At 44.6% G+C, this 21,647-nt stretch overlaps 1 protein-coding gene across 1 annotated transcript in view; it reads left to right on the top strand.

Annotated features, from left to right (window-relative positions):
- The window catches only part of AFF4 (ALF transcription elongation factor 4), a 798,699-nt gene that overhangs the window by 240,339 nt on the left and 536,713 nt on the right, over positions 1 to 21,647 (top strand). The window contains exon 7 of the mRNA XM_086931629.1: positions 18,212 to 18,298. Coding sequence (XP_086787755.1) covers positions 18,212 to 18,298 — 87 coding nt within the window. The remainder of the gene's footprint in view (positions 1 to 18,211; positions 18,299 to 21,647) is intronic.

Genomic DNA, 21,647 nt, shown 5'->3' with positions numbered 1-21,647 from the left:
TCAAGATTCAAAGATTGGAGCAATGTGAAATAGAACAAAACAATTCTGTCAAGATTAATAAAATTAGTGTGCACAATTTATTCAAATATATAAAAAACACCAAATTAAAAACAAGCAGATGTTAAAAAAGATAGTTTAAAATAAATTTTGGGAACACAGACACTAAATGGAACAAATCAAGTGCAACATATAAATCTAAACAGTTCCTAATGTAGAAAAAGGGGGGGGGGTGCAAAATAAAGGTAAAGATTCCACCACAATTGGAATAGTCCTTTGTAGATATATATATTGCACTCCTCCCTATTACTCGCAACGCGTTTCGGCGGACAATAATGATATAGCCGCCTTCATCAGGAATATTCTATATCTGTAATCCCAAAATAAGTATCAGGAGGATCGTCCTTGTAGGTAGAATGAATATCAGCTACAAATATGTAGTCCGCACAAGTAGCAATACGATAGGTTCTCAAACTTTCAGTGAGACCGTTTCTTTTAGTGAAAACAGCAGCCATATAAGGTCAGCCTTGAATCAAGTAATGAAGGGATGTCTTAGTCCCCTTTACTCAGAGAACGATGTCACCAGAGAAGTCAGTATTTGATACTTGACAATGCAAGAAGGCCTATAGAAAAAGCCTTTAATGGAGATATTTCGGCACGCGGTAGATATCGAAGCCGCCTTTCATGTAGTTTAGAGAAACATGCTTCTTTAAAGGACATCTACTACCGGTTCCCAGTATTGATGTAGGTTTTAGTTTCAATGCCACCGCCTCTTGTAGTTCGAGGCTTCAAACGTCCCGCGTGCCACTCCAAAATTGTTCAAAGTAAAGACTTTACTTTGAACAATTTTGGAGTTTCTCTAAACTACATGAAAGGCGGCTTCGATATCTACCGCGTGCCAAAATATCTCCATTAAAGGCTTTTTCACTAAAAGATAAACGGTCTCACTGAAAATTTGAGAACCTATCGTATTGCTACTTGTGCGGACTACATATTTGTAGCTGATATTCATTCTACCTACAAGGACGATCCTCCTGATACTTATTTTGGGATTACAGATATAGAATATTCCTGATGAAGGCGCTATATCATTATTGTCCGTCGAAACGCGTTGAGAGTAATAGGGAGGAGTGCAATATATATATCTACAAAGGACTATTCCAATTGTGGTGGAATCTTTACCTATATTTTGCACCCCCCCTTTTTCTACATTAGGAACGGTTTAGGTTTATATGTGGCACTTGATTTGTTCCATTTAGTGTCTGTGTTCCCAAAATTTATTTTAAACTGTCTGTTCGAGGCATATGGGCTGCAGATGGTACATTATGAATAGATCGCCATCTGGTGTTGGGCTCGGATGATTGCACTTTGTTTTTCTCTTGGAGAGTCTTTTGTATCTTGGTGACTCCTCCCTTAGTTGGTAGTGCGCATGGGCATCGGCTCCATCCTTAGATTGTTTTTTTCCGCCATCGGGTTCGGATGAAGATCGAGACGCTCCAGATCAACTTCAGAAGAAAGTGATTTTTCGGCGCGTATTCCCTTTCCAATTTGACGGTATTGTTATCGAACGCGTTCTTTTCCATTCCGACGCGTTACAAATTAAAAATAGAAGAGAAAAACTTGGATCTACGTCGAAGAACAGGAGACCTTTCTCGACGCAGTCAAGCCCGGAGTCCATGGAAAGGACTCCATTCAAAAAATGTCCATCGTGTGGTGCTAAGTTCCCACACAAGGACCTACACGAGGTGTGCAACCTCTGTCTATCGCCTGAACACGAATCCAGGGACTGCGAAGCCTGCGCAGCATTCTCCTCCAAGCTAACGATTAGAAATCGTCGAGCTCGAAGACACGAGGCTTCCAGAATGCAGGCGGAGGCAATCCCGGAGCTGTTCGGAGACGATCAAATCGAGGAAGAAGAGGACCAGTCGGGGTCGGAAGGGGACCAGTCGGATGTTGAAGAACTCTTCGAGCAACAAACCGTGAGTGACGACGTCCCCTTACCGAAAAACCGACCCCGTGCGGTAACGACCCCGCCCTCGGGCCCGGTCAAACCGCTGAAAAAAGTTTCCGACGCCCCGCCCTCGGGCCCGGCAACGAAACCGAAAGTGAAACCGAAACACTCGGAATCCCACCATGTCGGATCCGAGAAAAGGGGGACATCGACTTCGGCACCGAGGCTACATACAAAGGATAGCTCGGTATCGAAACATTCCATGTCGAAAAAGAAGTATGATTTATCGCCCAAGAGACACTCGATACCCAAAAAGTCGGAATCGAGCAGACATTCGGTGTCGAAAACAGCAAGATCTGAAGATCAAAAACAAAAACAGCTCTCGGAACCAGGACCTTCGGTACCGATTCAAGAGCAACAAACAGATCCCAAACAAAAGATCTTGTTTATTGACCCACAAACTGGGAAAGTGGTCACGAAGAAGAGAAAGAGTGAACAGTCAGAAGATAAACCTCTTCCTTCAAAAAAGAGAACAATGGGGCCGAACATAACTCCTCCTGCTTCTCCTCGTCCTAGAGACACACCCTCTTCTCCTATTCCTCACAATAGGCCACATATTCCTACACCCTCCACACCAAGACCAGCTACACCTCAGTCAGATGTAGACAGTGATATAGGGGAGGGAGAACCTCAAGGGGATGACGAATCTATCCCAGATGAGGAAGATCCATGGGAAAATTACGATGTAGGGTCAGATGAGGACAACGACCCAGAGCTATATCCCTCAAAGCCTTCACCACCTGATGATAACACAGGTTTTGTGCAGCTCATTAATAGGGCAGCAAAATATCACAAACTAGATATGCACACAGAACCTCAGATAGAGGATTTCTTGTTAGAGACTCTACCTAGTGCACAGAGAACATCAGGTACTCTTCCTATGCTGAAGGGTCTTCTCACTCACACAGAGGAAATATTCGAAAACCCAGTGAGAGCCAGGGTATTAAACCCAAGAATCGATAAAAAATACAAAGCGGCTCCAAAGGACCCAATATTTATTAGAGGGCATGTACCTCTAGATTCGCTGGTGGTCTCAAACGCTCGTAAAAGAGCAAACTCATTATCTACAGGAGAGGCTCCTCCACCAGATAGAGAGTCGAAGTTAATAGATGCATCAGGCAAAAGAGTAGCATCACAGGCAGCGAATAGCTGGCGTATAGCCAATACACAAGCACTACTCGCACGTTATGACAGGGCACATTACGATGAGTTAGAAAAACTTCTCACACATCTTCCAAAAGAACATCAGAATAAGGCAGACCAATTAATACAGGAAGGTAAAATAATAACCAATACTTCCATTAAGTGTGCATTAGACGCAGCAGACACTGCAGCAAGGTCTATTAACACTAGTGTCATGCTAAGAAGGCACGCATGGCTTAGAATCTCAGGATTCAAACAAGAAGTACAAACAGCCCTACTGAACAAACCATTTGATCAGAAGACATTGTTTGGTTCAAGTACAGACGAGACATTAGAAAAGATGAAGAAAGATACGGAAACGGCTAAGTCAATGGGAGCATTGCAACAGCCAACGCACAGAGGTTCCTTTCGTAGATCCACCTATAGAGGGGGCTCAAAAAACACAGGAACAAATCAGCAATCCACATCTTTCACACCAACATCACCCAGAGGTAATTCAAGAGGTAGTTACAGAGGTAACAACAATAAGGGTAGAGGCCGCGGAAATAATAACAACCGCAACGCCTCAACACCAAAACAGTGACTTCATAGAACTCCCCCCAGACCACATAACACCGGTCGGGGGACGTCTATCACAGTTCCTACCTGTCTGGGAAAACATCACGTCAGACAAGTGGGTGAGACAAATTATCCAACATGGTTATTGCCTAGAACTCACAGCTACCCCACCAAACATCCCTCCCAAACAGCGTCCAATGAGTCAGGATCATCTGACATTGTTAAGAGAAGAAGTGCTAGCACTTCTACAAAAGCATGCAATAGAGAAGGTCCCAAAAGATCAACAAGGAACAGGAGTATACTCTCTATACTTCCTGATCCCCAAAAAGGACGGGTCCCTACGACCAATATTAGACCTCAGACCTCTCAATGCTTACATAAATTCGGAGCATTTCCACATGGTCACGCTCCAACAAGTACTCCCTTTACTGAAGAAAGGGGACTTTCTTTCTACACTGGATCTAAAAGACGCTTACTTTCATATCCCAATTCACAAAGCCCACAGAAAATACCTAAGGTTTGTGTTAGAAGGACAACACTACCAGTTCAAGGTCCTTCCGTTCGGGGTCACAACAGCACCGAGAGTTTTCACAAAATGCCTAGCTGTGGTGGCAGCACACCTAAGGAGACAACAAATACATGTCTTCCCATACTTGGACGATTGGCTAATAAAGGCCAAATCAAAGGAAGAATGTCTTCACAACACACAGAAGACAATTCAATTGCTGCACCACCTAGGGTTTACGGTGAACTACAAAAAATCACACCTGCAACCAAACGAGATCCAGCAATACCTGGGGGCTACAGTAGACACAGAAAAGGCAATAGCATACCCCAACCCAATCAGAGTACAGACAATGGTCGGGTTAATACAAAGATTTCAACCACAACACTCACTACCAGCACGAGTGTTTATGCAACTATTAGGCATGATGTCCTCTTGCATACTGCTAATACCACATGCCAGACTACAAATGCGCCCACTACAAGAGTGTCTAGCGACACAGTGGAATCAGGCTCAAGGTCAGATTACAGATCTGGTGTTGGTAAACGACCGGACGTATCGCTCTCTGAAGTGGTGGAACACAGAAAACATTTCCAAGGGACGGTCGTTCCTAGAGCCAATTCCACAAGTAATAATAACAGCGGACGCATCGCTCTCCGGATGGGGAGCGCATATGGACAAATACACAGTACAAGGGAAGTGGAGTGCGCAGCAAAAGAAACTGCACATCAACTACCTAGAACTATTAGCAATATTTCTAGCACTAAAAGCTTTCCAAATGCAAATAACAAACAAGGCAGTCCTGATCAGAACAGACAACATGACTGCAATGTATTATATTCAAAAACAGGGGGGGACACACTCTCTCCAACTGTCCAAACTAGCACAGGACATATGGAGATGGGCCATTCCTCAAAAGATCTACCTGTTAGCGGAACACCTACCAGGAATTCAAAATCAAATAGCAGACATCCTAAGCAGACAGTCAGAACAAGTTCACGAATGGGAGCTGCACGACCAAATACTACAGCCATTCTTCCAAAAATGGGGGCAACCAGAGATAGATCTGTTTGCAAATCATCAGAACGCAAAATGCAAGCAATTCGCATCCAGGTACCCACACCAAAGGTCCCAGGGCAATGCACTGTGGATAAATTGGTCCAACAAATTTGCTTACGCGTTCCCTCCTCTACCACTAATTCCATTACTGGTGAGAAAACTGCAGCAACACTCAATGACAATGATACTAGTGGCACCCACGTGGGCAAGACAGCCGTGGTTCACCACGCTGCTACAACTCTCACAAGTACCACATCAAAAGCTAAGGTTATTACCCATGCATCTTACACAGAACCATGGAGAAATAATGCACCCAGATCCCAAACAACTGAACCTAGCGATCTGGCTCCTGAGGTCATAGAGTTTGGGTATTTAGATTTACCACCAGAATGCATGGAAATCATTAAACAGGCAAGACGTCCTACCACCAGAGCATGCTACGCAGCAAAATGGAAGAGGTTTGCTATACACTGTAACAGTAAGCACATCAACCCTCTGGACGCATCCACTAAACAAATCATTTGCTATTTATTACACTTACAGCAATGTAACCTAGCATATACCTCTATCAGGGTTCATCTAGCAGCCATAGCGGCGTACCTACAAAACAGGCAACACCTGTCACTGTTTAAAGTACCAGCAATTAAAGCTTTCATGGAAGGACTCAAAAGAGTCATTCCACCAAGAAGACCACCTTCCCCAGTCTGGAATCTCAACATAGTGCTTACCAGACTAATGGGGCCACCCTTTGAACCTATGCATAGGTGTGAAATACAATTCCTCACATGGAAGGTAGCCTTCCTCATAGCTATCACGTCACTTAGAAGAGTAAGTGAACTGCAGGCTTTTACGATTCAAGAACCATTTATGCAGCTACACCAAAATAAAGTGGTTCTTAGAACAAACCCAAAATTCTTACCAAAGGTTATTTCAGCATTCCACATCAATCAGTCAGTGGAATTACCGGTTTTCTTTCCAAAACCACAAACAGTAGCGGAAAGAGCCCTACATACACTGGATGTTAGGAGGGCCATATTGTACTATATAGAAAGAACACAAACTTTCAGAAAGACAAAACAGCTATTTGTTGCGTTTTCTCCCACACATAAAGGCAATCCCATCTCCAAAGCGGGCATTGCCAGATGGATTGTAAAATGCATTCAAATATGCTACTTAAAGGCAAAGAGAACATTAACTGTTCCTCCTAGAGCTCACTCTACACGTAAACTAGGAGCATCTATGGCATTTCTGGGAAACATTCCACTAGATGACATATGCAAAGCAGCTACCTGGGTTACACCGCACACCTTCACAAAACACTATTGTGTAGATGTGCACACAACACAACAAGCTAGAGTGGGACAAGCAGTATTAAAAACATTGTTTCAGACAGTTGCAACAGACACGGGCGACCACCGCTAGGGAGAGAACTGCTGTATAGTCTATTCATAATGTACCATCTGCAGCCCATATGCCTCGAACGGAATATGCTACTTACCAGTATGCATCTGTTCTTGGCATAGAGGGCTGCAGAGTGGTACATGCCCTCCCAGCCTCCCCGGAAACCTGTGTCTGTTCCAACATTATCTTATTTAGATACACTTACATGGGCACTCTTATCTGTATTCTACTATACTACTCCATCTAACCCTACTATGGCAAAACAATCTAAGGATGGAGCCGATGCCCATGCGCACTACCAACTAAGGGAGGAGTCACCAAGATACAAAAGACTCTCCAAGAGAAAAACAAAGTGCAATCATCCGAGCCCAACACCAGATGGCGATCTATTCATAATGTACCACTCTGCAGCCCTCTATGCCAAGAACAGATGCATACTGGTAAGTAGCATATTCCTTTTTAACATCTGCTTGTTTTTAATTTGGTGTTTTTTATATATTTGAATAAATTGTGCACACTAATTTTATTAATCTTGACAGAATTGTTTTGTTCTATTTCACATTGCTCCAATCTTTGAATCTTGATGCATGTTTGATGTTTGTGTGGTAGCCTGTAAGAATTGTTGCCTTCTCATTTGAACAACCCAAGGGGAATCTTTTGTCCGGCTAGATGTCCTTCAGCAAGCAACACACATAGTGTAGCTCCCTAATGGGAGTGTTCCATTACACCACAACAGCTTTTTACTCCAGTTTTGGAGCTTTCATAGATTCACATGCTTGAATCATTCCCCGTCGTCAAGACAGGAGTCTCCGGTACATAAAAAAGCAGTGCTTAGTAGTATAGCAAACTGAAAAGAGGCCTAGGCCCATTTCCCTTTTTTGTAACCCTTGTTATGTAAAAGAAACCAAACATTTCCCTGAGCCAATCAGAGCTCCTCCCCCTCTAGAACACTCCTGAGAGAACCTTTTGCTCCTCAGATTTTCTACCGCACGTTGTGCTAGGGAGTCTCCTTTGAGCTCTGCTCAAACTCTTCAGTTTTATACTCCATTTGGATCCGAGAGTTTTTCCTTCTCCAGATTTAATTATTTGAAGTACTTGATACTGTTTCGCCTTCTTCTACCATGGCTGACAAGGAGAAAAAAGGAGTATTTGGAGCTTGTGCCACCTGCTCTAACAAAAGGCTCTATACAGACGACCCTCATAAAGACTACATCTACTGCCTTTGTCCAGAGCATCAGGCAAAGGATTAGACGGTATGTCATAGCTTTTCCAATAAAACTTTGAAGGATCATGAAGGAAGGCTTCTACTCTGGCTTCAAAAGGTGAAAGCTAGGAAGGAGATCATATCTAGTGACAGCGAGGAGGAGTCTTCTTCTTCCAGGAGATCTACGAAAAGGAGCAGATCTCCTCAGGCTCATACCTCAGGTGAAAGGCCTGAGAATGCCCTTGAAAAGACTACCCCAGGGTCTAAAGGGTACAGTCCCTCAAAATCTCCTTCAGGCAAAGAAAAGGAGAAGGGTCATGCTTCGGGGGTAAAACCTACAAGGAAAACTAGCTCAGAGCCCTCCAAATCAATCCCCCCCTAAGGTCAAGATTACTGTCAAGAATTCATCCTCCACACCTTCTGAAGAAAAAGTGGAGAAATTTGCATTGTCGACTGGAGCATCGACAAGGAAAATTACGTCATCGAAAAAACCTGAGGTAAAAGCTACTTCGAAAACTTTATTGCCTTCGACAGTACCAGTGTCGACGACCGTGTTGAGGCGATCTCGCCAACGAGGAAAAAAAACCCAGAAAATAGATTTTTGGCGTGAAATAGGACAATTACACCAGAACTTACCTCTCCCAGTAAGGTGTCACCTCTGCCTTCTGGAGGAAGAAGATTCGGAAGGGGACGAAGACAATGACGGTCCTTTTGGTTATGCTAGTAGCTCGTCTTAGTTGCAGGTGAAGTACCAAGAGGAAGATTCACAGGATGTATATGAACTTCAAGATCGTCCCCAGCAACAATACTGCCAGGAGCATCAAGAGGAGTTGTCGAGTGTGCCATCCTCTTTGTTGAAAGATCTACAATTCATGTTAAAGGATTATAGGAGGAGATATCCTGTACCTCAAGCCCCAAAGGAAATTCCAGAGGCTACGCCTCAACCACGTTCTGTACCAAGTACACCAGTGTGTAGGCGGGACATCTTAACGGAGCCCCTTCCTAGATCTTCACCACCGAGATCTGTAGAAGATCCAGGGACCACAGAAGATGACCAGGAAGAAGGAGAGATAACGGACCCTAGCAGAGAGTGGGACGATTATCTCATTGAGTCACCTTCTTCTCCTTCACCGAAGCCTGTCGATTCTCCACCGGAGGACATCTGTGGTTTTCATAACTTAATGGAAAGAGCCACAAAAAGATTTGCACTTACCATGGCAGAGGATAAGGCTGAATGTTTCTTGTATGACTTCAAGGAACCCTACCATAAGATAGTTCGATCCTTACCGATTGTAAGTCATTTCTGGGAGGAAGGCTTGAAGGTCATGGAAACACCAGCTACAGTGACTCTGATGCTCACCAGACTGGACAAAGAATATAAAGCGTCTTCAGATGCTCCAGCTTGTCTTTTAGGTCATCCCAAGCCGAACTCAGTTATTAATCAAGCAGCTCAGCAAAAGTCAAATCAGTCCACTCCTATTACGGCACCTCCGGACAGACAGGGTAGGAGGCTGGACAATGCGGGAAAGAGATTTTCCTCTATGTGGGCCCTGTTAGTGAGAGCTGCGAATGCCCTGGCCATTCTGGGGAGGTACGATAGGCAAATGTGGTGCGACCTTTCGCCTTACATAGACCGTGTACCAGAGACTGAGAGACAAGAAGCCAGAAAAATTCTACAAGAGGGGGAGAGGACTTCGGCTGAAGTCATAGATTGTGCTATGGACATAGGGACCACAGCATTCAGATCTCTGGGAGGAGCTGCAGTACATTGCAGACAAGGATGGTTGAAGGCAACGGCATTTAGACCGAAGGTCCAGAATAAGATCTTGGACCTTCCTTTCAACGGTGAAGATCTATTTGGCAAGCATATAGATGAAGCACTGCAGAGTATCAAAATAGATATGGAAACAGCTAAGTCATTGGGAACTCTCCAATACAGGAAAGTTCCTTTTCGAGGCTCTAAGGGTAGAGGTCAGTCATCTTGCAGGGGAGGATACCAGCAAGGTCAATATTCCTCTTACTCCACCTCATCCCAGCCCTACCGTCAACAGTCTACACCACGGCAGTCAGGCGGCTACACAAAATCTACTCACAGGTAAAGGAGGTCGTCCGGGGAAAGACAACACCCGACGACAATGACAACCTACATATTCCGGCTACACCGAGTTCGCTGAGATCACATGTTCCCCTGGGTGGAAAGATTACTCCATTATTTTCAAAATTTGCAATTAATAGCTACGGATCAATGGGTCCTTAACATTATTCAATTCGGCCACACTCTAGAATTTCTACAGAAGCCCCCTCGTACACCGCCGATAAATCAGAAGGTCAAGCATTTACATCAAATGAGGAAGGAGATTTGGGCAATGCTCCGAAAGGGACCATTAGAACCGGTGCCGAACTCCCAGAGGGGAAGGGGGTTTTACTCTTGCTTTTTTCTGGTCAAGAAAAACATTCTTCAATGGCGCCCTATTCTAGACCTCAGATCCCTAAACATCTATCTCAAGAAGCAATCTTTCAGGATGGTTTCTCTTCAAGACATCCTTCTACTATTGGATCCAGTAGACCATATGACCACATTAGACCTACAGGATGCGTACTTTCACATTCCCATCCATCTGTCACACAGGCAGTACCTTCGGTTCATGGTAGCCGGAGAACATTACCAATTCAAGGTACTGCCTTTCGTCCTGAAATCAGCCCCAAGGATTTTTAAGAAATGCCTGGTTCCAGTGGTGGCTGTTCTACCTCGACGACTGGTTGGTCAAGGCACCAACAGCAGCATTGGCCCGATCGTCAACAGCGGCTTACCTGGAGTTGTTTGCCAGTTTAGGTCTGACTTTAAACAAGGAAAAATCAGCACTATATTTAACAAAGAGCATCACTTTCTTGGGGGTAATACTGGATACAGAGAAAAACAGGGCGTTCCCCTCCAAAGAAAGGCAACGGAAGATTATATCTCTCTTCCAAGACATTACAAAAAGGTGTCTTTCAGTACGCAAGTACAAGTCATTGCTGGGAACAATGTCATCTTACATTCCCCTCGTACCTTACTACAGGTTAAGAATGTGTCTGCTGCAAGAGCAACTAGATCTACAGTGGCGTCCAGCGGAGGGATCCTTCGAGGATATAGTCCAAGTAACGCCGGTCATGGTTCAAGCGGCAACATTGTAGACCCGAAGGCGGAATGTCTTGCAGGGTCTTTCATTCCTTACAATGCCAGCCCCATTGATAGTGACTAGTGATGCATCCCTGAAAGGATGGGGAGCGTTTCTTCAAGTCAGTGGCCGCTGGAAGTTGCTCGAGCAACGACTGCACATCAACTTACTAGAACTCAGAGTAGTCCTCTTGGCTTTGCTAGCTCAACTACCAAGGATAAGAGGGTCATCTGTGTTAAGAATAGACAACACAACTACAATGCACTACTTAAACAAGCAGGGAGGAACAAGATCACTCTCCCTTTCTCCGGAAGCCCAGGAAATATTGGAATGGGTGCTGCGACACGGGATATCCATAACAGCAGAACACCTCCCAAGGGATCAAATCATCAAGGCAGACCCTCTCAGCAGGCTCAAGTTTTTACTCCTGTCATGAGTGGGAGTTAGACCAGGGTGTCCTGGACAACATTTTTCAGCGATGGGGAGAACCAACGGTAGACCTCTTCGCAACAGCAGAGAACAAGAAATGCCGGTTCTTCGCAAACTGTGCAGACTAATCCTGATAGCCCCATGGCGGCCCAGACAATACTGGTTCACGGAGCTTCTATTTCTGTCGAAGGTCCATCCGATTTGCTTCCAGCCAATACCATCGCTTCTAACGATGTCCCAGGGACAATTGCTCCATCCGGACCCGAAAGCCTTGCGCTTAGCGGCCTATCTTCTGAGCACTGAGTTTCAGCATCTAAACATCTCGGAAGAATGTAAAGACATCCTCTCAAAGGCCAGAGCCTTTGAAAGGATGTCCTCTCAAAACCTACAGAATGAAGTGGATGAGATTCTGTCTCTGGTGGCAAAGAAGTAAAATTCATACTTTCAATACGGCACCTCATGAAATTATTCCATACATCTTGCTTTTGGCTAAGTCTGGTTTGGCTCATGCATCTATAAAAGTATATTTAGCTGCAATATCACTCTACAGAAGGACGGCCTCTGGACCTTCCTTATGGTCGGCAAGAATTGTTAAACAATTCATGAAGGGATTGTTCAGAGTTTTTCCTCCAATAAAGCCTCCGCCACCTCTTTGGCGTTTTAACATAGTCCTTTCACAATTAATAAAGCAGCCCTTCGAGCCTATACACAGGGCGGATCTCAAATTCCTATCGTGGAAAGAGGCGCTTCTCATCGCGCTAATTTCAGCCAGAAGACATGGGGAATTGCAGGCTCTCACAATTCAGGGCCCTTTCTTGCAATTTAAAGAGGTCAGAATGATTCTCAGAACTAATCCGAAATTTATCCCAAAGGTACCAACTGACTCATTTGAATGAGCCATTAGTTCTAAAACATTTGTTTCCTCAACCAGCAACAGCGACTGAAAGAGTTCTACATTCTCTGGACGTCCAGCGATGTCTCAAAATCTATTTGCAAAAGACTAAACCCTTCCGCAAGTCTTCACAGCTTTTTGTCGCTTTCAGCGCACCCAGGAAAGGCTTCCCTGTATCGAAATGTGGGATTGCCAGATAATTTCCAGTGCGATAGTATATTGTCACCAAGTCGCTGGACAGCCTCTGAACGCACAAGTTCGTGCCCATTCAACGAGAGCAGTGTCAACCTCTACTGCTTTATTTCCGGGAGTGCCGATCCAGGAAATCTGCAGGGCAGCGACCTGGAGAACTACGCACACCTTCACCAGGCACTACTGCTTGGAAGCAGCAGCAGAGACAGATGTGACGGTAGGAGAAGCGGTGCTGAGGAACATTATCCAGTAACTGTGAGCCCTCTTTACATACGTCCTTTTTTCTTGGTTACAAAGGCACATTTTTTCTATTGCTATGTTTAGTAACTGTGATTGCAATATTAATATGCTGAATTCTAAGCTAACTATGAACAGAATGATGCTGTATTACGTAACTATATGAAAAAAAATGTGCTATATACTACTACTCACTGTTCTGATTCAGGCATGTGAATTTATGAAAGCTCCAATACTGGAGTAATAAAACAAGTTACTTACCGATTCACATGCAACTCACCCTCCTCCCCTGAGAGGCTCACCTTGGATTTAGAATGAAGAGTGTGTTATGCACAAGTACGCGAAAATCTGAGGAGCAAAAGGTTCTCTCAGGAGGGTTCTAGAGGGTGAAGAGCTCTGATTGGTTCAGGGAAAAGTTTGGTCTCTTTTACATAACAAGCGTTATGGGTTGCAAAAGGGAAATGGGCCTAGGCCTCTTTTTAGTTTGCTATACTACTAAGCATTGCTTTTTTTACGTACCGGAGACTCCCGTCTCGACGACGGGAATGATTCAGGCATGTGAATCTATGATGGCTTCCAATACTGGAGAACTACAGTTACAGGTAAGTAATTTGTTTTCTTCTGGGCAGAGCAAGGGGAATAAACAGGTTCTGAATAGGACAGGACAGTAATAGGACAGGTCCTCAGCATAGTGAATCCCTTTGGACTATGCCCCTAAAACAGAACACCAGTGGGGAAGAATAGGGGTTTCCTCCATTAATGGGAGGCAATTGTTTCAAAGTAAGGGGGGGGGCATTAAATATTATAGAACATGAATATTCATTGAAGTGCTGAGTATTTCGGCAGTAGGGGGAAGTAAAAGAACTTCTAGTAAAGCAAGCCATAGAAAGGTTCTCCAGAAGAGAGATCAGTCACAGGGTATAGTCTGGGTACTTCATAGTGACAAAACCAGATCAGTCATTAAAACCAATATTAGAACTCAGACTTCTAAACTAATACAGCAAGACTAGCCGTTCAAAATGACCAAGCTGCAGTAGGTCAAAATGACCAAACTGCAAGAGCTGCAGTATAGGCCTACCAATACGCCTTCAGCACAAGAAGTTCGTTAGATTAATCGTAGATCATGGACATTCATTTCAGGATAGTACCTATGGTCTGAACAACGTTTGTGGCAGTAGTTACACATTTATGAAGCTTGGGGATACGCATATACCCCTATCTGGGCATCTGGTTGGTAAAGGTGAGCCTAATGCCAGGAGAAAATTAAGTGTTAACATTTCTCATGCTGGGTTTACCATAAATCTTGAAAAATCATATCAAGAGCATGTGTTACTATGTGCAACATATAAACACAAAAGAGGTGAATGCTTTTCAGATTCCCTAGAGAGCACTGGCATTTAGAGAACAAACTGTGTTTTATCAGAAGGGACCATCTCTGACCGGGAACAGTAGTGAAATTGAGAGTCATGATAGTGTCTTATAAACCACTCATTCCATAGGCCCGATAACACGTGCCTAATCCAAGAATGGTTGCAGGACAAATGGGCGCAGTCCAGTGGAAGTTGGTAGAATCTGATTGTTCTTACACAGTGTGTTTAGAAGATACAATGGCAGAACACTAAGCATTACCATGGGTGAACCCTTCAAATTAGCAACTCCTCACTGACATTTACCATGGATGCATCCCACTCGGGGTGGAGAGGAGCACACATCAAAAACATCAGGGGTCTGCGGAGTTGATTGAGGGTTTGCAGCACATAAATGTGTTTAAACTCCAAACAGTCTTTCTTACACTAAAAGATTCTATGGTGAGGTAAAAGGGAAGACCATTCAGATCAAGACAGACAATACAACTACAATATTCTACATCAGAAAGCAGGGAGGGACAAGATCACATACAATTCCAAATTAACCCAAGACATCTGGAACTGACACCTAACCCTGCTAGTGGTATAGCAGCCAGGTGTACAAAATTTAGAGGCAGACAGGCAAAAACATGCTTCACATGAATGGGTACTGAAACAGCAAGTACTACAAAGGATATTTCGTAAATGGGGTACACCATACTGCCAACTCACAGAACACCTAGAGAACAACAGTCTTCTGGATAACTCTCAATCTGGATTTTGCAGCAACCACCGCAACCAAATCGCCTTCATTGCAGCCACTGACTACATTAGATCCCTCCTTGACCGGCGAAAATGGGTGGTCCTGATCCTCCTCGACCTCTCGGCAGCATCAACCCAGTATCTCACCACATCCTTATCAAAAGGCTTCACAACATTGGAATCCAAGGAGACCCCTCAAAGGGATCGCCTCCTTCACCGGAAGAACCCAGAGACTCCGCCTAACCCCCCTTCACCTCGGAACCCAAGAACCTCATCGGCAGCGTCCTTTAAGTTTCGGCCCTCCGCTCTACTCTATTCAATACATAAATGACTTCCTTTGCCAATGTCTTCAGAGCACATGTATCTAACATTATTTCCTACATCGATGAAGCCCAGCTTATCCTCTCTAGCCATCAGACGACCCTTCCTCTATGCGTGCCAAGTTCCACTATGCGTGCCAAGTTCCGCAGATGCATGACTAATGTCGCCGTCTGGATGAGACCACTGTCTAACACTCAGCACGGACAACAAAGAAGTGCTGGTCTTCGGAAACACCTCCCCATGGAAAGTCTCCTGGTGGTCTCCCGAACCAGGACCCTCACCCACTGCGACTGACAATGCCCGCAAACTTGGCATCATCCTGAACAGTAAGCTCACCATGATCAGCCAGATCAAAGTAGGCTCATTCGCCTTCTTCCTCACTCTTCGCATGGTCCGTAAGATCTTCAAGTGGCTCCCCATTGACACCAAACGGACCGTCACCCAAGCCCTTGACACCAGTCAACTAGACTACAGCAATGCACTCTGTTGAAATTTCCTCGCACCACCTCAAGACACTGCAGACCATATAGTACTCAGCGGCTAAACTCATCCTTGAGTTCCCCAAGCGGACCGCAAATCAACCGCAATCTCAAGAAGCTCTGCTGGCTCCCCATTCAGAAGAGATGTCAGTTCAAGATGTTGATCCATACTTTCAAAGTCTTACACAACAACGTACATCAGCATACATCAAACAATGCCTGAATTTTCAGCTTCCATCCAGACACCTGCGCTCTGCCTCCCTCCTCCTTCACACTCCCTGCATCCACCACAGCAACTGTGGAGGTTGATTCTTCTCCTACCTAGCCGCAGAGTCCTGGAATGACCTTCCACATCACCTCAGGACCTCACCCTCTCTGCCGGATTTCAGGAAGGAATGCAAGACCTGGCTATTCAACTGAACCTCACCTTCAGCAGTGATCTCTGTTCCTGGATACCCTCACTGGTGATTTGCTGCACTCTACCAATCCGGATTGATTGATTGATTTGCAAAACTAGTAAGCACAGGATGCCTAAACTTAGCATTCATACCACCTGTCCCAAAGGAATGATTTATTGATGAACTGAATAGGAACATTTGCATTAACTTTACTCTTACTCTGATAAACAAGTGCAATCAATTGCCCAGGACTCTGATCTTAATAGCACCAAAACCAGAATGACAGGCAGTCTTCAGACCTAGTAAATATTTAATGGGGGCAGTAAGAAAGTTAACCACCTTTACAACACCTACTAACAATGCAAGAGAAACCGGTTTGCCACCTGGAGCCAGCCAGTCTCATCCCGGCAGCTTTGCAGAAGACTTAGAATTCATACTGCTTGGTCTCCCATGGAAAAGCATTGGGGTGCTGAGGGAAGCTAGAAGAGCATGCCCCCAAAAGTGTTGTACTACAAAGTGGAACACATGTTCACTGCTGCGACAGAGGAGGGGTCATGAAAAATAAGACCCAAGAAACTACAGTCATTAGGTACCTAACTTACTTGCTAGATGATCAACTCAAGTAAAGCTCACAAAGTTCACCTGGCAGCCATAGTAGCCTTCACTAGGGGGCACATAGAGAAATGTTTGTTCACTACACCAGTCAGCAAAAGATTCAAGAGGGAGCAAACCACGGAAGGACCCATGTCGATATGGAACCTAAACCCTTTGAACCTAAGCATAAGGCAGGGCTTAAATGCTTAACACTAAAAACAGCCTTCTTGATAGGCTTCACATCGCTATGCAGGGGTCACCAAGCTCCTAGCTCTTAGAGCACAGGAACCCTATTTACCGACATTTCAGGATCGAATAGTTCTAAAAACAAACCCATAGTTCCTTCCAAAGGTCATCTCACACTTTCACACTATCCAACTGCCGAACTACCTCCAGTAGCAGAAGAGTTATCTAGCAAGGGCATTGATCATGTTAGAAGTATGGAGGTCAGTCATGTAGTGCCTCCAAGAAACTGAATAGATCATAAAGGTGAGGCAGTTCTTTATTGCCTTTGCACCAGCAAACAGAGGCTCAATTGTGTCCAAGTTACTCACTGCATGGTGGTTATTAGACAATCCACACATGCCATAAAAAAGCAGGAGAAAACCGAGAGCCCACACAACGAGGAAAGATTGTGCAACATTTGAATTGTTAGTTAACGTCTCCATTATTGATCTATGCATGGCAGCTACATTGTCATCCATACATATCTTAACCAAATGGCATTTTGTGGACATTCAAGTAAATAGAGCGTGCAGGTGGAACATACAATGTTAAAACTTCCAGCTAGCCCAAACTCATTTCAACCCTGCCCCCAGGAAAAAGATACTGCTAGAAAATCCATGCATAGCATGGGACTCCAGAAAAGATCCACCCTGCAAATGGTAACTAGTTCTACCTCGAGGAGTAGTTTTGCAGTTTGAAGAATTATCGGGATTCGCATGTGACCCTTCCACCTACTCAGAAACTGTGTTATAAGTTTAAAGAAGGACTTTAATACTGAGAAAGCTGGTAGCCAAAGGATTGAGTAAGTCATCAACGGTGAAAAAGGAAATTATAAAATGGTAACCACGCAAAGGGGCTTCCTGGACATATGTCTGACATGCTAGAAAATGATGCATAACAACGCCCATGAAAAAAACAAAAAACACTTAGAGAATTCCAGACCAAACCAGCATGAAGTGGAATAATGCACAGAATATTAATCTGAACATTTCTTCAAGCTCCAACATTGCAACTACAGGAAAGTAAACATTTTGATAACCTTTTGCAACTAAGGAGACTTGCTTTGTAAAATAGATTGTTTAAATGTATCTCGGGCCTTCGCAATTACTGTAGGCCACAGTCCATTTGTTTTTTCTTTCCAACATGATTAAGCAGTACCTTTATAATTAATGGTTACCTTAGAAAAATACCTTGCTTATGTGATGGGTCCGGATGTTTGCAAAAAATATATTTCTCTAATAAGATTCAAGTAGTTGTTCAATAGCCTCATGTAAAATGTTTATGTATTTGTTTTTATTAGGAGATGACCCATTCCTGGCCGCCTCCATTGACAGCTATTCACACACCCTGCAAAACTGAGCCATCAAAATTTCCTTTCCCCACCAAGGTCAGTGCTAAGTTTTGTTGTTGTTTGTTCTGCCTACTCCCTATGCTTGACAAAAAGGTAATCCTACTAACTCTCTTTGCTGACTGGACAGAGCTGGAACATAGAGCATGGCTATAGTAGACTGCTGCATATTTTGAACAGTTTTACTTTAACTATTGCACTTTGGAGACAGAGTCTCGTGAATCTGGATTTGCTTTCCCTGAGTTCTGTAAGCTCTATCCAGGATTGACCTGCTGCTGGTTAGGTTGATTTCAGATTATTCACCATTGTTGCAGTAAGCCTTTCGTCCTTCTGATATAAACACAATGCATGAAGGTGGGTCATGCATCAAAAATGATCCGTTATTCCGCATCAAGATGCCATAAGGCGAACAGTGCACTTTAGAAATATATTTCAAGTTCACATATGGGTGACAACGTTAGGAAATAGGTTTTATATAAGAATTGAAACCACAGTTTGTTGCCCAATGGTTTCCGTGAAATACAGTGCAATTGAGTTTGGTTAACTTTCAGATTTGCTGTTAACCTGAGAGCAAGGGAGGCAGGTAGTTTGAAGAAAATTAATTAAGGCTAAGTGTGAGAAAGTGCTATCTTTCTTGCATTGGTACACCCCAACTTTTTGCTAATGTGCTTTGACTGAGTGTGCCCTGGGCTCCTGCCAACCAGGTACCCAGGACCTGTGTTCCTTCCCTAAAGCTGTGTTGAAACAAAACCCAATTGGCATCTCGGCCACCTATCAGCCGCTAGTAAATGGTACCCTAGGTACTGGGGGCATGGTGACCAGAGAAGACCCCTAAGGGCTGCAGCACTTATTGTGCCACCCTTAGGGGCTCTATACCCTGACACCCACACACTGCCTTTGCAGGCTGAATGTCTAAGTACAGAACTAAACAAAGAGTCGACATGGCACACATCCCTGTGTGCCATGCCCACAAACCCCACTGCCCTGGCATACATCAGTCACCCCTCTAGCTGAATCCTAGAAATCCTTGTAGTTTGGATCTGAATGATATGGGCTGGCAATGTTCTGCTGTCTTGCAAAATACACGTGAGTTCCTCTCAGTCGTCGTGTGGATTCTGTCTGTGCCAGGGTGAGAGGTGCGAATGAAAGGGGGGCTGTTTAGGACTGATCAATAATTGTAGTCTCACTGGGTAGTGGTCCGACAGGCCTTTAGACATGATCCTGACTTTGGGTATTATGTGGGCTTGTCCACTGGTGATGAATACGTAGTCGAGTCTAGAGAATGAACCATGAATGGATGAGAAGAATGTGTACCCTGATGTTGTGGGGTGTAATGTCCTCCAAGTATCTGTCCATCCCAACATCTGTCAGGGGGCCCAATCAGGATTCTTTTGGTATTCCCTGTGGAGCTGTGTGTCTCCATCTGTCGTGTTCCGGATGGATCACATCATTCCAATGTCCCCCAATTAATGCAAGGCTTTCCGTAATCGAACCCCAGATTTCTATTTTAAGTTCGATGAATGGTTGGTTTAGAGGTGGGGTGGCATATACACTGCCCAGCATTATCTAATGTCTGCCCAGCATACTTTGTAGAAAGATATACCTGCCTTGTGGATAGACCCATGTAATTAGTAAAGCGACCCCTCCGGAGCCTCTAGTGAATCCTGAATTAAATATGTGCATGAAGCCGAAGCGGGCCAGGCACAGTGTCTTGGTTCCCTTAAGATGAGTCTATTGTAGGATGTCTGTTCCCAGGCATTTCACTTGTTTGAGAACAGCTCTCCTATTGACCTTATCGACCTTATCAATGAGGCCTTGCATATTCAATGTGCCTAATTAAGCTTTCCAGCTGGAATCTGCCCACTCAAAGCTGACATCGGAATGTGTTGTGTATATGGTAGGGGCTGTATCTGTTAGGGTGAACACTAGGTCTGTGTCAGATGTGCTGTAAAAACATTTATGAAACAAAACCCAGAACTGAACCGACCCTCTCCACCACCCCCACCCACTCCCACCCCAATACCTCAGGAAACCTTGAAGCATATGTTGCGGATGGTGTACTGTGCCCACCCTGACGGGGGTGAGCACATGACCCGTCCAATGGTTCCCCATACTTCCCATCCCAAACAAGTGTCCCGAAGAGTTCTAGATGGTTCGCTGGGGTGCTGTAACACACTTTTTGTGCCAGCATAATTATTGTCTCCGAGTTAAGTTTCTTTATCTTAAGTTCCTGTGAGTCTGTGGTATCATCTGTAATCAACTGCCGAGGGTCTCGCGTTGTCACCTCATGATCTGGAGCACCAGGATGATCTTAATCTGTGTAGTCGTTTATCTTTCTTGGCATTTTTACTTTCATGGGTTGCCGGATGAAGAGTCAGAGTCTTGAGGAGGAGGCGTATGTGGCTCAACTGGAAGGATCTCATCTGTCCACTGGAATATCTCTTTTGGTGTGTTGAAGAACATGGTGCTGTTTTGGTAACTGGCTCTCAGTCGTGCTGGGAAAAGTAGCATGTATGGGATCTATAATTCCCCGCAGGCGAGCTTTAGCTACAGTGAAAGACTGACGCTGTTGTGATGCTATCCTGGTGTAGTTCGGGAATATCATGTGGGTAGATTTATAAGTAAGGGATTCTTGAGTCCTGGATAGCCGAAGAATTAGGTCTGCCATGATAATGGAGCATACGCCTGCCGAACGGCCGTGCTCTTGCACCTGGGGGAGGTTGTGGGGCTAGAGCTCTATGGGATTGTTCAATGATGAGGCAGGTAGACCGGGTTTCTGCCGGGATTCATGGTTTGAGCCATTGGGCTAGGTATGTGCCCATGTCTGTGCCATCGCAGCCCTCAGGTGAACCCATAAAGCGAAGATTATTTCTATGAGCTCTACCTTCAGTATCTTTTACTCTAGATTCAAGCCCTTGTGTAAGTTTCTCGAGGGTGTTCACCTTCCCTTGGAAGCAGTAACTGTGTCTTCTAACCAGAAACCCTATATTCAGCCTGGGTAAAGTGTCCCACGGCGTTGCGTACATCTTGGCGTAGCAGCCTGACATCAGACCCAACCCCGTCTATTTTAGCATCTAACATATCCCTTAATTGGGTGATTCCGGCTAACAGCGCAACATTGTCCGGGAAACTGTTCTGGCTACTTGCAGCTGTGGTCGTCGCCATGCCCTTTACGGTGAACTTATCCATTGTTTGGACGCAGGGCCCATGGGTAGACATGACTGCTGTGAACCCTGAGAGGCCATCCTTGATATCTAGGGAGCTTTCTTAAGTAAGAGGTTCAGTGTGCTGCCCCTAGTGGGTTGATGGATGTGGGGGTGTCTGCCCGGTATATATTTTCAGTCAGAGATTTGGAGTTATGTTGATAGGCACAGGGGGGGATCTCCAT

This window comes from Lissotriton vulgaris, chromosome 7, assembly GCF_964263255.1.
Source record: "Lissotriton vulgaris chromosome 7, aLisVul1.2, whole genome shotgun sequence".
Classification (NCBI taxonomy): Eukaryota; Metazoa; Chordata; class Amphibia; order Caudata; family Salamandridae; genus Lissotriton; species Lissotriton vulgaris.
Note: the sequence above shows the minus strand (reverse complement) of the source record. Positions and strands in the feature narration are given on the sequence as shown.